Consider the following 16,746-nt stretch of genomic DNA (forward strand, 5'->3'; position numbering starts at 1 on the left):
TAAATGTCTGGTTGATAGCTTAGACTTGTCACTAACCAGCCTTTACATCTTAAATTAAGCCACACTTTTATCTGTGTTCTTCCACATGGCTTGGTACCTTTCCTCGGTATAGTATGTCCACATTGCTTCTCTTCCATCTCCTAGTGACTCGGCCCTTCTTCAGCCCAGAGCTCTTTCTCCCGGCGTCAGTAAGTCCAGCCTAACCTCTTCCTGCCTAGCTATTGGCCATTTAGCTTTTTATTAAATCAATGAGAGCAATACATCTTCACAGTGCACAAAAGACACAGCATTCCTCCCCACCGTCCAGCTCTTACATGCCTCCTTGTCTCTTGCATCACGGTCCCTGAGCCTGGGACTCTCACTCCCCTATCAGCCATCAATTGCCAACTAGCTCCTCCGCTGGGGGTGACATTTCATGAATCCCTTCATCACTGATGTTGGAAATTTGATTACCTTGGTATTGTGTGGGTCCTGTGCACAGAGTCAAAGCTGCCATGAGTTCTTGAGCATGACAGTCCTGTCATGTCCAGAAAACACTGGTTTGCAGTGGTCTTCCACTACCCCTGGTTCTTACAATCTTTAAGCCCCCTCTTATGCAATATGTCCCTCTTCTCTTAAAAAAATTTGCATATATCACCTTTCCTTTATGTTTAGGATGTTTCTGACTCTTCAATTTCTTATTTTCACTTCCATGAGCCTGTTATACTCAAATCTGTTTTTTAAAATGATTCATTAAATTAATTTAGTGATTTGTTTAATGATTCATTATTTGTATTTTGTAAGTATGAGTAGTTTGCCAGCATGTATGAATGTATGTATTTTACATGTGTGCAGTGCCCAAGGAGGCCCAGATCCCCTGAAACTGGATTTACAAAGGTTGTGAGTCACCATGTAGGTGCTGGGAACTGAACCTGGGAACTCAATCTGAACCGTCTCTCCGGTTCAGGAACTGGCGTTTTCTTTATTTTTTATTTGTTGCCTTATTTTCACTGCCTAGCCCTCAACAAATGTGTGTCCAGTATGTGTGGAAGGACGGAAGGCTATAACCATTGCACAGTCAACCAGTTCCTAACTTGCAAAGAGCAATGGATTAAACCGAGGAAATCAAAGGCAGAGCTTAGCTCCCGTGGGAGGGTGTACTTCAAATGCAGTGATGGACCAGAGTCAGGGAGGATAGCTTGCAACAGGAAGACATTTATTGAATCACCAGCAGAGAGATAGCCAAAGAAATGTCACTAGTCTAAAAGGAGCTCGTCTTCACTCCCTGGAAGAGAAGCAGAAACATAAGAGGGCCCTGTTTTGGAAAACCATTTATATTTGGTATTTTAATTAGGGCTCTTCATTTTATGGAATGGAGTTCAGGAAGTCATCCTCTGTTCATTCTTGTTGACTTTGGTGGATTTTTCTTCTAGGGTGTGAACTCTGGAGGAGAGAACCTTGCCACGGGGATCTAATTCTTCAACAACAGTTTTAATGATGGCAGTTTTAGATGAATCTAAAATGACACATACAAACCATTAAACTGTTGTTAAATTCACAGATGGAAAATAATTAATCATTTGAAAATGGTATAATATGCCAGGTGGTAGTGCATGCCTTTAATTCCAGCACTCAGGAAGCCAGGACAGGTAGATCTCTGAGTTTGAGGCCAGCCTGGTCTACATAGAGAGTTCCAGGACAGCCAGGGCTACACAGAGAAATCCTGCCTTGAAAAACCAAAGAAAAGAAACATACTTAATAAAAAAGATAGGCAGAAAATAAGAGAAAGGAAGGCTGTGGAGATGGCTCAATCTGTGACGTGCTTGCTTTGTAATGATGAGGGCCTGTGTTCCATCCCCAGAACCCACATAAAACAAGCCCTTGTGATTCTATGTCTGGGGAGGTGGAGTCAGGAGGGTCTCTTGCTGTCACTGGCTGGCCAGCCTCACCTACTTGGCAAGCTTTAGGTCCATAAGAGACCCAGTCTCAAACAAAAATGTGGACCTTGGCTGAGGAACACTACTTGAGGTTGTCCTCTGGTCTCCATATGCGGCTGCACCTGTGCACATGCACACACGAGAAAGAGGTTCCAGGAAGAAGAGCAGCAGGAGGAGGGAAAGAAGAAGAGAGAGAAGAAAGCACTGAATGCTGCATAGAGCTGTTTTTTATTTACCCTTTGTCTGATTTCCAGGTCCTCCATGGCCTTTTGACTTAACACAAGAGCTGTAAAAAAAAAAAAAAAAAAAAAAAAAAGATTTTGCATTAATTGCATCTGTGTGTTGTGCTAAAGCAACCGAGAAGCACACATTCATCGACTGCTGAAATAATGCCGGGGACTGTGCATCCGCACATGGTCTGCACCGCAGAGACTTGACTTTTAGGAACCTTCAAGAGTGTTCTTCGAGGAAGGGTGCCTACCTCTCGTCTCCGTCTATGAGGCGGCAGTAGGTCTCGATCTCCTTCTCCAGGTGGGCCTTGACGTTCAGCAGCTGCTCATATTCCAGCTTCTGGCCCTCGGTCTCGGTCCTGACCTGGTGCAGCTGCTCTTCCAGGGCGCTGATCTGAGCCTGGATCTGAGCCAGCTGTGTGCAGTAGTTGCCCTCGGTCTCCGTCAGGGAGCACTCCAGCGAGTGTTTCTGTGATTTGGGAAGAGGGCGTTGGAGAAAATGTCACTGTACCGGTTCAGAATAAGTCTCTTACAAGAGAGTCATCCTTACACAAGGCAAGCACTCCTATCCAGGGTCTTAGAGATGGTTGTTGGGAAAGTGCTTGCCGTGCAAGCATGCAGACCTGATAGCAGTCCCCATCACCTACACAAAAAGTCAGTTATGGCTGAGAAGTGGAGACAGGACTTCTATGGCTTGATGATCAGCCAGCCTGGCCTAACCTGTGAGCCCCAGGTCCCATGTGAGAGACTCTGTCTCACAAAACATAAAGGAGAACTCCGTAGGAACAGCACCCGAGGTTGACCTCTGACCTTCACACACATGTACACATACTCATACCCACATGTGCGCCACACAATGAACACACACTGCTTATATACACAAATAGTCATATCCATCTAAAAGATTCCATTTGCTCAGTATTCATGGTGCACACCATACTGGTGTATTTGATAGTGACACAGATAGTCGTACATGGTCCTGGTCAATCCAGAAAGGAGACACAGTTTCTCCCTAGGGTTCAGTCGAGACTACCATATGCACTGATACGTGCTGCACTTGTGCGGTAGAACAGTTTCCAGTTTTCTTAGGAATGAAAGGTCCCCTACACTCTGCTTCCTCATTGTGAGTCACATGAAGTCTGGCTCCTGCCAATCATTGCTTTTCTAGAGTCAGTTATAAAACAGTGCATATGTAGAGCAATCCAAAGCACTACCCCTTTAAACTTCAAACTGTTCAATAGCTTGGCTTGTCAAGGCAACTGAGTCTGTATAGAACAAGAGGGTCACCTGTTAGAATTTTACATGTAGTGAAGATGACAAATGGAGATGACAGTATCTTCCTTTTCTTTTTCTCTTTTCCTTTCCTTTCCTTCCCTTTCCTTTCTGTTCCTCCCCTCTCCTTCCTTCCTTCCTTCCTTCCTTCCTTCCTTCCTTCCTTCCTTCCTTCCTTCCTTCCTTCCTTCTCCTCCTCCTTCTCCTTCTCCCCCTCTGCTACATAGTCCTGGCTATCCTGGAGCTTGCTATTTAGACCAGGCCAACCTTGTGCTCACAGAGATCTAACTGCCTCTACTTCCCAAGTACTGAGATTAAAGGTGTGCACCACCATGCCTGGCTAGATGACATTATTTTACTGACCCTTTTGTAGCCAAATATTTTCTATGAGCCCTGATTTTATATACATTCACATACACCGTGTGCACTCTTTGTGGGTAAGCGCTGGTGGTCTCCTAGCCATTGGAGGAAAGGTACAGGCTCCGGTTAGGCAAGTGAGAGAGGAAGTCCCATTCTTTGTCTCCATTGTGCAACTCTGGGAGTCACCTTCCCTCTTTAAATCTGATTATTCTTTTGGAGATAATGATGTGAGCTGTGAAGTCTGCCTGCCTATGCCTCAGGGGGCAAACCCTTAATGAAAAGGGTGATTATTACTGTTATTATGTGCGTTTTGCTTTAGACTCAACCTTCACACTCCTATCTTGCTTCTTATTTATGCCACTTAAAAGGAACTTAAGCGCTCTTAATTAACTGACCAACGGCAAGGCTGGGTTGGGAAACCAGGGAACATATGTTTGCTCTGCAGAGATTTTTGGTGAAGGTAAAATGACCTTTCTTCTGGAGCACGTCATAATAAGTATATTTGCAGGTCTGCAGGGCTTATTAATATCTAGGCATAATTTTCAAGCAGATGTCAACATAGTAATCAATGGATAAAATCCCAAGTGAGGAGCACTATGAAGATGAAAATTCTTACTAGTTTTTTTCAGCTTCCACAGCAAATCTGCCTTGTCTTTCATGCTTACCATGGCTAAGAGGGACTGCAGCTCTATCTCCAGGGTTTGGAGGGTCCGTTTCATCTCAGTAAGTTCATTCCTGGCTGAGGTGGTGGCTCCAGCATCGTCTGAAATCTGCTGCTGCAGGGAAGCGCTCTGCAAAGTCAGGAGCTGGTGTCAGGCTGGGGACATGGCATCCACACCTGGTAATAGGTGTGTGCCTGTGAGCCTGTCTTTACCTTTTCCTGGAACCAGGCCTCAGCATCCCTGCGGTTCTGCTCAGCCAGGGCCTCGTACTCAGCTCGCATGTTGTTCAGCAGGACCGTGAGGTCCACGCCAGGGGCTGCGTTCATCTCCACGTTCACGTTGCCTCCAGCTGCGCACTGCAGAGCCTGCATTTCCTGAAATAGTTTTGTTCAGCCACATTAGGTTCTGACTGTTTGTAGGGGAGCCAAGTGGACAGGGTCTATGCAGCTCAGAGAGTTTTATGAGGTTTGTCTCTTTTGAGACAGTCTTAATATGGAGCTCAGGCTGCCCTTGAACTCTTAGCAATCCTCTTGCCTGAAATCTGGGATTGTAGCTGTGAGCTACCATCCTGGGTTGGTTTGTTTCATTTGAGAGGGAATAATAGAAGCATTTCAAAAGCGTAGGGGAAAATTAAAACCATCTTGATATTAGGATATACTATTTACCATCTGAAATTAGGTGTTGATTTTGGGGAGGAGGCGGGCTACAAGGAGGAGGGCTATGAAGGCAGGGAAGGCTGAATGCCTACCTCCTCATGGTTCTTCTTGAGGTACGCCAGCTCCTCGGTGAGCGTTTCCAGCTGTACCTCAAGGTCAGTTCTGCACAAGGTTAGCTCGTCCAGGACCCTTCGCAAGCCATTGATGTCTGCATCGACGCTCTGGTGAAGTGCCAGCTCATTTTCGTACCTTAGAGATATATTGGAACGGTTCATTCTCTCCCACCACATTTAAGTCATCCCCCCCCTTTGGAGGTCATCCTGAAACTTAACCTAATACAGCAAGCTTCAGTGAGACCTTACCCGGGATGGAATAGACACCCGTCTATGAAGAAAATGGGGATATTCCAAGTTCTCCTCCCTTATGACCTTGATGTTCATTTGTGTTAGTTCCAACTTTTCTAAGTTAATTAGGTTAATTAATTAATGCTTTAAAATGAGCAGATGGACAAAAGCAGAGTAGAGAAGACTCTCAGTAGCCCAAGGAAAAGAGGGAAGTGCCCAGATAACTTTTGGTCTGCTTGTCTTTGGCTCAACTCACTTCATTTTGAAGTCATCAGCCGTCAGTCTTGCGTTATCATTTTGCAGGACGATGTTGGCGTTATTGGCAGTTGCAGAGATTATCTGATGAATGGAGAGTTAGGTAAGAGGGAGGAAGTAGTAAAATATACAAATTTCCATGCAATTAAGTAACATGCGAAATCATAGAAATACTCCTCGAACCTATAGCTGATGATAAGGTGTTTTGAAAATGGGGACTTGAGATGCATTCAGTTTTACTTTATATTTTCATTTTTGCTTTACCTTAAAACATTTCCTTTTAAGTTTATACATATCTAGTTGGAGATGTTGGGCAGTTTTTTTTTTTATATTTTGTATTACTAAAAACATGCATGCATACCTAATTTCAGATGATGGGTAGGTCATGCTCAAATATTATAATTGTAATGTAAATTATTATTACTGTTTTTAAAAATTCACTTATTTTATATGTATTGGCATCTTTCCCATATGTTTGTGCACCATATGTATGCCTGGTATCCCCAGAGATTGGGAGAAGGCTTCAGGTCCCCTGGAACTGGAGTTGCAGAGGGTTATGAGCCACTATGTAGATGCTGGTAATTAAACCCAGGTCTTCTGGAAGAGCAATAGCCAGTGTTCTTAACTGCTGAGCCAACCCCCCAGCCCAGAAATTATTTTGAATATTGATAATGAAGTTCTAGAAGCTGTGCTGTGACCTCTCCTACTTTGCCTTGTCTATATGTCCCATGTCACAGTACTTCTTACCTGGGCCCTGAGGTCATCAATGATCGGGAAGTATCTACTGTAGTCATTATCGAGACCACGGCATGACCCAGGTCCAAATTTTTCATACCACTCCTTGATCTTCTGCTCCAGGTCAGCGTTGGCCTCCTCTAGTGCTTGAACGTTCTCCAGGTAGGAGGCCAGGCGATCATTGAGGTTCTGCATGGTCACCTTCTCATTGCCTGACAGGAGGCCATGCTCATTCGCAGTAAAGGCCCCACAAGAAGCGCTGCCCAGACCCAGCCCTCCTGCGGACGAACTGCCCCCAAAGGCGCAGGAGAAGCCACTTCCGATGCCTGGCACACCGCATGCATTTCCAGCCCCCAAGGCCGTTCCCGCGCTGGAGAGCCGCATGGAGCCCAGTCGTCTGGATGCAGAGGAAAAGCGAACGGACATGGTGCTTACACTGGAGTGCTGCTCTGACGATGAATGTCCTTCTGGGTGAGGACTGCTTTATATATACGTCGTTAGGGTGTCTCTAGGCAAACTGTGCCTCTCCTAGCAAAATGGTGTTTGCTAGCTCACTGAGAATTATCTGTAAGTGGATGACATTTCCCCCTAATGAATGTCCTTACTCTGCTGTGTTCACTTCCGTAGGAGGATAGTTATCTTGATGTTGTTATCTTTGGGAGGGAGTAGGGTGGAGTATTATCAAAGTTATTATAGTGATGCCTTTCAATTTAGTGTGAACAACCCTTCCTGCCTCGTGGGCTTCACGAGAATAAAATTCCTTAAAGAATTAAAACGCAGTGTGGTAGATACACTTCTCTCTTCCTTGTTCAACAACATCTGCCATTTCTCTGGCAACTAAGTCATTATCTGCCTTGTTCTCGATCAGAGAAGTTGAAAATAATTTCAAGAACACAGGCCCTGAATTCTAGAGAAAGGAAGCTGAGTTTTAAATTAAAAAAAAAAAAAAGTCCTTTTTTTGGAAACAGAAACTTTCCCCTTGATCCTTTACCCTTCCTGAATTGCCATTTAATTTGCACATTTTTTTTTTTTTTTTTTTTTTTTTTTTTTTTTTGCCTGAGCTGTGTTGCTAGGCAGGTTATATGGGGGACTCTGTTAGCCTCCATGGCCCCCAGTTTCTTTAGCTGTAAAGGAAGGACCTAGCTCCCCTCTCCTCCTCTCCCTCCCCTTCCCTCCCCTTCTTCCATCTGACAGGTTGCCCAGGCTAGCTTTGAACTTGGGGTCCTTCTGCCTCAGCCTCTAGAGTGCTGGGCTATGGTGCCTGCTCAACCGTGTTCCTTATATTTAACCTTCTACATCTCTTGGTTCCACTAGTTACTGACTACCTCAGTCATACTGCATTTTATTTGGTTGCCCTTTGGGAGTCCCTGCACATCCTCGGCTGTTCCCCTTTCTCTTCTCTTCATGCCTTGTCCACCTCACCTTTTGCTACTGTGTGTTCACAGTTTTGTGCTTGCCCTATAAAATTTTTCCTGATACAGCTGTCATCTTGCTGACTTGCCATCCTATTTCACCATGCCCCCTTCCCATCTTATTTATTTTTGTTCATGCTGTTTCTTTCATCAGTTTATTTATTTTAAGTGTAAGATCTTGCTAGGAACAACTGCCATCACTTTCAGTTGTGAATATTTGAAACAAATAAGCTAAGAACATAAAATTTCATAACCTAGTAGGTAAGCTTGCAGAGAAGAAAGCCAGAAAATCGGAATAGAAAACTAATGTTGAGAGTCTGGAGAGGTGACTCAGCTGTTAAGAGCACTTACTGTTCTTCCACAGGACCAGAGTTCAATTCCTGGCACCCACACTGGCAACTCACAACAACCTGTAACTACGGTTCCAGACGGTCTGATGCCCTCTTTTGGCCTCCATGATCACCTACACTCACATGCACAAACACATACACATAGTTAAAAACAAAATAAATCCTTTAAAAAAGTGATAATGTTCATTCGAAAAACTATTGCTTCAAAGGTACTTAAAATAAAATTAAAAAAGAAACATTATTAATGTTTTTTAAATAACTTAATGTAGTAATAAAATTATGCCAACAATAATTATTCTGTTCTCTTCTGAGGAAACTGAAGGATCCTGTAACAAAACCTTGAGATGTGCAGATCTGCAAACCCCTCATAAAGGAAGCCGATCCCACAATTGTCCTGGAATACAGATATAATCTCTAAATATTGAGGCCTTCCCTTGAAAATAAACAATCTCAAAAGCCACCATATACGACTATCAAAAATTATCAGGTACTACAATACAAAACCATATTCTCCCTGACTGGTAGGTTTAAAGTTACAAGTGAGAAATGATACTCAGGAACAAATATAATAAAAGGAAGCTGGAGAAATCATTCTAAACAGACCACTTACAATTATTAACTGTAGAAGAAACACAATAGTGCACATTCAAAAGATGGCTAAATATATCAAACAGAGCAGCAAACACAAGAAAAGCTTTTAATTAAAAAAGTGTGTGAGGATTTGGGGTGCCAATCGTCACCGCTCTCCTGTTTAATTTTTGAGCCAAGTCTTTTATTGAACCTGGGGGTGTTTCGGGTCCACAGGCTGCCAGCAAGCTCTGGGTGTCTACCTGTCTCTCTTTACCTTCCCAGTGCTGGAGTAACAGGCCCTGGTTTAATAAGAAAGAGTTAGTGGCTCTCCACCTGAGGGTCGAGACCCCTTGGGGATCAAATGACCCTTTCACAGGGATCACCTCAGACCATGAAGCATATTAGCTATGTACATTATGGTTCATAACAGTAGCAAAATTACAGTTACAAAATAGCAACGAAATAATTTTATTATGTGTGTGTGGGAGGGGTCACCTTAACACGAGGAACTGTTAAGGGTCATAGCATAAGGAAGGTGGAGAAGCACTGAAGAGGGGACTCTGAAAGTGAAGTTTTTAGTGGGGATGGATACATTTTTGTTGTTGTTGTTTTGATACTGGGTTTCTCTGTGTAGCCCCAGCTAGCCTGGAACTTTGATATAGACCCAGGCCTCAGATATCCATCTACCTCTGTCTCCTGAGTGCTGGGATAAAAGGTGTGGGCCACAACACCTGGCCTGATAAAAGAGATTTTTGATGCTAAGGAAGCTATATGAAAGATGAGCTTACTCAGGAAACCAGGTTAATACTCCCATGGTCCAAAAAACTCCAGTCCAGTGAATTAATTTAACATTTAAATTAATAGGGCTGGGGAGTTGGATCAGCTGGTAAAGCAACACTATGGCCTGAGTTTGGCCCCAGCACTCATGTGAAGAACCAGGTGTGGCAGCATGTGCTCTAACCTCAGTGAGGGGGACAGGGACGGGTGGATCCCTTGGGCTTGCTGGCCAGACAGCCTAGCTGAGGAAGAGCCCTTGGCCAATGAAGAGACTGTGTCAAAAGTTTGGTGGGTATTGTACCTCAGGATCACACACACACACACACACACACACACACACACACACACCCCTGTGTACCTGAGCATGTATGAACATGCATGCACACAGACAAAGAAAACTAAGTTAGTGATATTATGTACTGCCCAAGAGAAGCCATTTCAGTGCAGGTCCCACAAGATCCCTAAAGTTAGGTTTCAACCAAACTAAACAAACAAATGAAGAAACAGGACATATGACCAAGAGTCAACGTTAACTATAGTCTGTGGAACATGAAAGACCAACAATCATGAAATTACAAGGCAGTATATACAACACACACACATACACACCCGTGGCTTTAATGTATAGGAAGCGAAGGAGCTAGAAGTATTGTCAATGGGCAAGTGACTATAGGAAAAGACTAGGCCACTCCACAGGCATGAATTCATTCCTAGCCATGTAAACTCCCATGCCTGGTTCTGTACATCCAATCAAGAACCTGTGGCTGGGGAGGTCATAGGCTCTAGGGCAGAACCTACTACTGTTGTTTTGCTAAATGGACACATTGTCAAACTGCCTTCTAAATACTTCTATTTATACCCATAGGTTAGTGTTGTTCTCAGCCTTCATCAGCCAGGCTCATTTATGCAATGTGTGACAGTGCAGAGTTCACATCTGGTCAAAGTGTTAACAGTAAGTGACTGTGAGTGCTAATCTCAAGTATCCTATAGGGGAAGACTGATGACGTGTTCGCCACAAGCTGGGTTTGTGCCTAAGTATGGTCAAGAGATGAACACTTTAGGTGAGGACTTGGGCTGCTGGCAACTTCAGGAAGGACCTTCTTTTGTAGTGAGCACTTTTTCTCACCAACCTGTCCCACAGCAGTGTCAGCTTCAAAATGAACACTTGGACGCTATGTTAGTTATAAAGCTATTGGCCGGTGACTAGCGTTTCTTATTGGCTAGCTCTGTTTTAATTATTAACTCATCTCTATTAATCCAAGTCTTTCCACATGGTCTTATCTTACTGGGGAATGCCGGACCTGCACCTTCTTTTCCTGCTATATGATGACTGCTCAGAGTCTCTGCAGAGAAGAGAGCGATTTCCTGTTTGTATCTGCTTATTTCCTGATTCTGCGCACTACGTCACTTCCTGTCTGGCCAACCAGCCAATCAGTGTTTCATTCATTAGCCAATAGATAAACATATGTACAGAAGAACACTCCCCATCAAGCTTCCATAGCCAGGAATGGGGAACAGGGTTTTTTGGTACCTTTTCTTTGTTGGAGATTCTCTGAGAAGGTGGGGTTTGGAGAGAAAGAGAGGGGGCTTCTCAGATCAAATGGGAGTGAGCTAGAGGATCCAGCTGAGCACCAACTACTCTGGGGTATGCAGGAGCACAGCAACAGAGACCTGACTCAATCTAGATGGAACTGAAGGGCCGACACTTAAAGCTTCTCTGGCCACTACACGTGTGCCACGGCACCTGTATACCCTCCCCTGCATATCTGAGTGTGCACACATACACACATCCAGGTAGATCTGAAAACCATAGTAAAATAAAATAACTAAAATGGAAGTCCAGCCCATGGGTTGCCAGCTGAAGGAAAGCTAGAGTACTATTCTACTTAAGCATATGTACAACAGCACAGGTTTGATTATGATGTTTTCACACATACATGTCAGTTTCATCATATTCCTGTCACACATACATGTCAGTTTCATCATATTCCTTCCCTTTTATCCTCTTTGGTCTTCTGTCTTCTCCTCCTGGTCTCCTTCCCTTCCTTGCATATTTTTAATAAATATTATTTTAAATGAGACAGGCGAGGGAAAAAAAGAAGGAGGGACAAGGGAGTGGGTGCAAACTGTGGAAAAGAGATTAAGAGAAAAAGACAACAGTGACAGATGTTCTTAAAAACATTTTGCCAGAGTTCAAGCAAATGAATAAAGACAGAGGGGCAGAGGAAAAGAATTGGTAGAGTTCCTGAAAATGGTGGCAGATTTTCTGACTCCTTACATAAGACTCAAGCAGAACAGTCATGTCACAAAACCAAAGCCCATGTACAGATCTAGGGGGAAGTATACTGGCATGAATCCCAACACAGTTAACATGTAGAACAGACTACAAACATCCAGAAGGAAGAGAAGAAGACATCTGAAGACTCTGATCATAGGACAATTCTCCCCTAAGCACACTGGAAATTATAGCAGAGATCCGAGAGAAGGAGCAGGGGGAACTCCGCTTTTCCTAAGTGAGTGGAAAGATTCTCTACAAGGTCCAAAGGAAATCAGACTGTTCAGACCTTGTGAGTTCTCAGAAGTGCCCAGCCATCTCCCTTTCCCAAGAGCAGTCCCAGGTGAAGCCATGTAGCTGGAGGAGGGAGCCAGCTGACCAGATCATAGAGATGGAGAAGGAGGGAGCCAGCTGACCAGATCATAGAGATGCAGGAGGGAGCCAGCTGATCGGGTCATAGAGATGGAGAAGGAGGGAGCCAGCTGACCAGATCATAGAGATACAGGAGGGAGCCAGCTGATCGGGTCATAGAGATGGAGGAGGAGGGAGCCAGCTGACCAGATCATAGAGATGGAGGAGGAGGGAGCCAGCTGACCAGATCATAGAGATGGAGGAGGAGGGAGCCAGCTGACCAGATCATAGAGATACAGGAGGGAGCCAGCTGATCGGGTCATAGAGGTGGAGGAGGAGGGAGCCACCTGACCAGACCATAGAGACCAAGGAGGGCAGAGTATGAGTGGGATGGGAGAAACGAGAAGGGAAATTCTAGAAATTAAGCCAACACCTTAAAAAAAAAAAACCTACTGTATTTTAGTTAATATGCAAAATGGTGGGTTTCATGGTCACATTTCATACATGTGTGTTACTTTTACCATGTTCGCTCCCATCTTCCTCTCTCTTGTTCCCTTTCTCCTCTCCACTGGATACCTTTTCCCTCACATAGTTCCTTTTCTGCTTTCATGGTTTGTGTATGTTATTGAAATCTAGATGCTGCATATGAGGGAATATGCAATATTTGTCTTTCCAAATCTGATTTTTGTTTGTTAGCACGATTCACATTCCATCCATGTTTCTGCAAACGACATGGTTTTATCTTTCTTTCTTTCTTTCTTTGTCATCTGTGGTGGTTTGAATGAGACATTCCCTGTAAGTCTTGGGTATTTGAGTACTTGGTCCCTAGGTGGTGGCTGCTTGGGGAGGATCAGGAGGTGTGGCTTTGCTGAAGGAGTGTGTCACTGGGGGGTGGGCTTTGAGGCTTCAAAAGACTCCGGGCATGTTGAGCTACCCCTCCCTGCTTCCTGTTTGTGAGTATAGAAATGTGGACACCCAGCTATTGCTCCAGCACCTGGCTTGCCTGCCTGTGCTCCCCACCATGATGGTCACAGACTCTAGTCCTCCTGGAATTATAAACTGCAAATAGAGCCTCCCTTCTGTAAGTTGTCTTGGTCATGGTGTTATCGCCCCAATAGAAAAAAGCCAGTACATCATCCATCTGTTGATGGACATACGGGCTGATTCCTCATCTTGGTTATTGAGAACAGACATGGATGTGCCCATGTCTCTGTGCTATGTTGACTTGGGTGGGCCAGGCCATAGTTCTGTTTTCAGTGTTTGGAAGAATATCCATGCTAATTTCACATGGTCATATTAATTTACAGCCTACCTGCAGAGCATGAAGACCCCTGCCTCCTACACTTGCTTTCTTGGTGAAAACCACACTGACTGGAGTGAAGTGGAATTCTAAATGTGGTTTTGATGTCAAACACCTTGCATCTATGTAGTTTTTCTTTGCTATTTACATTTCTTCTTTTGAGGATTGCCTGTTCAACTCACGTGCCCATTTATTGATTGGATCTTTATAATTTTATATTTGTGTGTCTCTGTACATAGACACATACATACATGTGTGTATGTAGAGCCATCTCTTCAGCCCCAAGGCCAACAATTTTGAATGATGTATCTAAGCAAGAGAATAGAGAACTGTAAGAAGTTAGAAAAGCCATTTGGAATTGCCCATCACTTTAGAAAACAAGGACTAATTGCCCAGGGTAAACAAGCAAAAGAAATAAAGTGAGGTAAAAGCCTACAAAATACTAATATGTATGAGTAAGAAAACGTAGAAATGGGATAGTATTTTTCTATAAAACAAAGCATTTAGTGCCTACAAACAGATGACTATATCATCTACCACTTCAAAATCATCGAAAATGCATGAAAAGGGATATAAAGCTTAGGAATTTGTTAATAGAACAGAGACAGAGTCACAGGAAATGTGTTCAGGGAAAACAAGCCAGTGTCCAGAGGAAAATTATATTCTGCAAACACATAATCTTGAAGTATGATGGAACATGATTCAGAAGCATATTAAATAGCGTATAATGCCCCATGAAAGCTACTCACAGGAAGCTGGTGTAATTCACTTTCTGCAAAGGGCTCGCATGCATCTTGGACACCTGTGATTTCTTTTGTAACAACTAAATGCTGAGATCCAGATGTGATGGTACAAGTCTGTTCTAGTATTGAGGCAAGGGGATTATTATGAGTTTGAGGCTAGCCTAGGTTATATAGTGAGTTGCAGGCAGGGAGGTAGGCCTGGGGTACAGAATGAGATCCTGTGTTAACAACTACAAGAAGTCACAAAACCAAATCAACACACACACACACACACACACCCAATCAACTGTCCAAGCATTGTGGTCCAATTCCTTCTGCTTCACATCAATTCCTTCTCCTTCAGATGGGTATTGATTCTTCAGAACCTTGAAGTATTCCAACCCACTATTGTAAAAAGTGGGGCTCTTCATAGACTGAGGAAGAACATGTATCCATCAGCAGAACTTCTTCAGATACCATGTACCATAACTTCTGCTGGGACAGCAAAAGCTCAGAATTGAATGGCAGTCATTTTCTAGGAAGTCCAAGTATGGCATGTTTCCTTCCACCCTGTGAACTCAACAGAACTTAAAGGAGATTCACCCTGGCGCTAAGTCTATAGCCACTGCTTTGTGAATAGACATCTGGGGAATTTGGGTTATTTCTTCAGCAAAAGGTGCAGAGTTAGAGTTTTGCTTTCCTTTGAGACTTTCTGTGCAACTATGTCATGTACTCCTGAGCCTTCCTGGGCATTCCTACACAAAGGGAACCCCACACAGACAGTGTTTTCAAAGCTCATTTCAAAGCTGAGCATGGCTGCAAGGCAAGAGTTGCTTGGAAGGTTCCACACACAAAGACTCTGTTAGACGAGTCCTGAACTTGATCCAGTGCTCTCTGTTGCTAACTTGAAATGCTCAGTAATTGTGTCTCAAAACTTGAGTTCTGCGATGGACTGTGATGCTGCTGGTACATGGGGGAGTGTGTGAGCCATTTGTCTGCAACAGTTTATACTGCTCGGTACCACACAGCATAAGCAATGTCCGAGTGCACTGGGTTCTGGTTAAAAGTGATGCAAGGGGAAATGTTTGGAATCTAGCCTCCAAGATGGAGTAAGCTGGGTCTCTGGCAATCCCAGGGAGCCAGGCTTTTCATGCAAACCAGAACTTACTTCAAATGTTATGGATATTCCGAGCAGCTGAATGACCCAAGAATCTAGTATGTATTAATCTTTTTGAAGTCTATAAATAGGTGTAGTAGTGCTTGACTTTAATCCTAACACTAAAGAAGCAAGAGCAGGCAGGTCTCTGTGAGTTCTAGGCCAGTCTGGTCTACATAGTGGGTTCCAGGCTAACCAAGGCTCTATCTAACACAAAACTGGACTAAAAAAACCAAAACCAAAACCCCAAACCAAACTCAAACCCAACCCAACCCAAACCAAACAACAACAAAGTGAAATAAAAATGGTTTGTTTTGTTTTGTGTTTCCATTGTTTGGTAAGAACAAAATACATATGTATATGTGAGCTACAAAATATGGATTATATAAGCTTGGTGTTTTGGTTTAAAACTGGGATTTCATGGCATAAAAGCAAGTGGTAAATGTATGCAATAACCTAAATTTTATTTTTTACTCTTTACTTAGAATGATATTAAGTAGCAAAAGGCCATAAAACAAAAGCAAAAACAAACAATAAAACCCTCCCCAAAACAAAATCACAAAAAAAAAAAAAAAAATCCAGGATAAATCAAGAACATAATTAAAAGATCTGGGCAGTGGTGGCACACACCTTTAATCCCAGCACAGGCAGAGGCAGGTGGATCCCCGAGTTTGAGGGCAGCCTGGTCTTACAGAGTGAGTTCAGGACAGCCAGGGCTATACAGAGAAACCCTGTCTTGAAAAAACAAAACAAACAAAACAACAACAAAGGACACAATTGAAGAAGGAGCAAAGTGCATCATATTCTAAACCCTTCAATGCCACTTTTTGAACATGGGGATCTCACATTTTCAATTTCATTTCATAGAGTCTTCCAAGTTATGTAGCTGGCCCCGTGTGTTTAGAAGTCATCTCCTCATAACTTCTAGAGCTTGTTCCATGTGATGCATTGGGGCAGAAATTTTAAGTATTTGATTATTTTCTCTACTTCTTTGAACTCCCAAGAAGCTGTTGTGTTGTTGGGTGGAATGGAGCTTCCCAATGAGATCAGGAAGATACTTGAGAGACGAAAGAGCAGTTTTCCTAAGGCAGAACCACCCAGTGACCTTAGAGACCACACACTTTCCAGTCTTAGCACACATCTTGGTATGGGGAGAGACTGAGAGCTGGCATGATGTGTTTTTGTACATCTCTAAGGTAAGAATGACATTTACATTTTATGTGTCTGAGCACATGACTGCCTGGTATCTGAGAAACCCAAAGAGGGACTTAGATCCCTTGGAACTGGAGTTAGAGATGGTTGTGAGCCATGTGTGGCACACTGCAAATTGAACCAGCAGTCAATGCTCTTAATTGGCTGAGCCTCTTTAGTTCTTGGCTTATACATTTTAAACAGTTGGACAC

The 16,746-nt window shown here is 43.5% G+C and overlaps 1 protein-coding gene across 1 annotated transcript; it reads right to left on the minus strand.

Moving 5' to 3' along the window:
* Positions 1–1,297: 1,297 nt before the first annotated feature.
* Positions 1,298–6,890, minus strand: LOC127215748 (keratin, type I cytoskeletal 27). Its single transcript, XM_051176237.1, has 8 exons — positions 6,443–6,890; positions 5,697–5,779; positions 5,189–5,345; positions 4,653–4,814; positions 4,444–4,569; positions 2,398–2,615; positions 2,153–2,202; positions 1,298–1,495 (listed from the first exon to the last, which is right to left on the minus strand). The coding sequence occupies exons 1-8, from the start codon at positions 6,854–6,856 to the stop codon at positions 1,359–1,361; spliced, it is 1,347 nt and encodes a 448-aa protein (XP_051032194.1). The 5' UTR covers positions 6,857–6,890; the 3' UTR covers positions 1,298–1,358.
* Positions 6,891–16,746: the final 9,856 nt, after the last annotated feature.

This window comes from Phodopus roborovskii, unplaced genomic scaffold (assembly GCF_943737965.1).
Source record: "Phodopus roborovskii unplaced genomic scaffold, PHOROB, whole genome shotgun sequence".
NCBI lineage: Eukaryota > Metazoa > Chordata > Mammalia > Rodentia > Cricetidae > Phodopus > Phodopus roborovskii.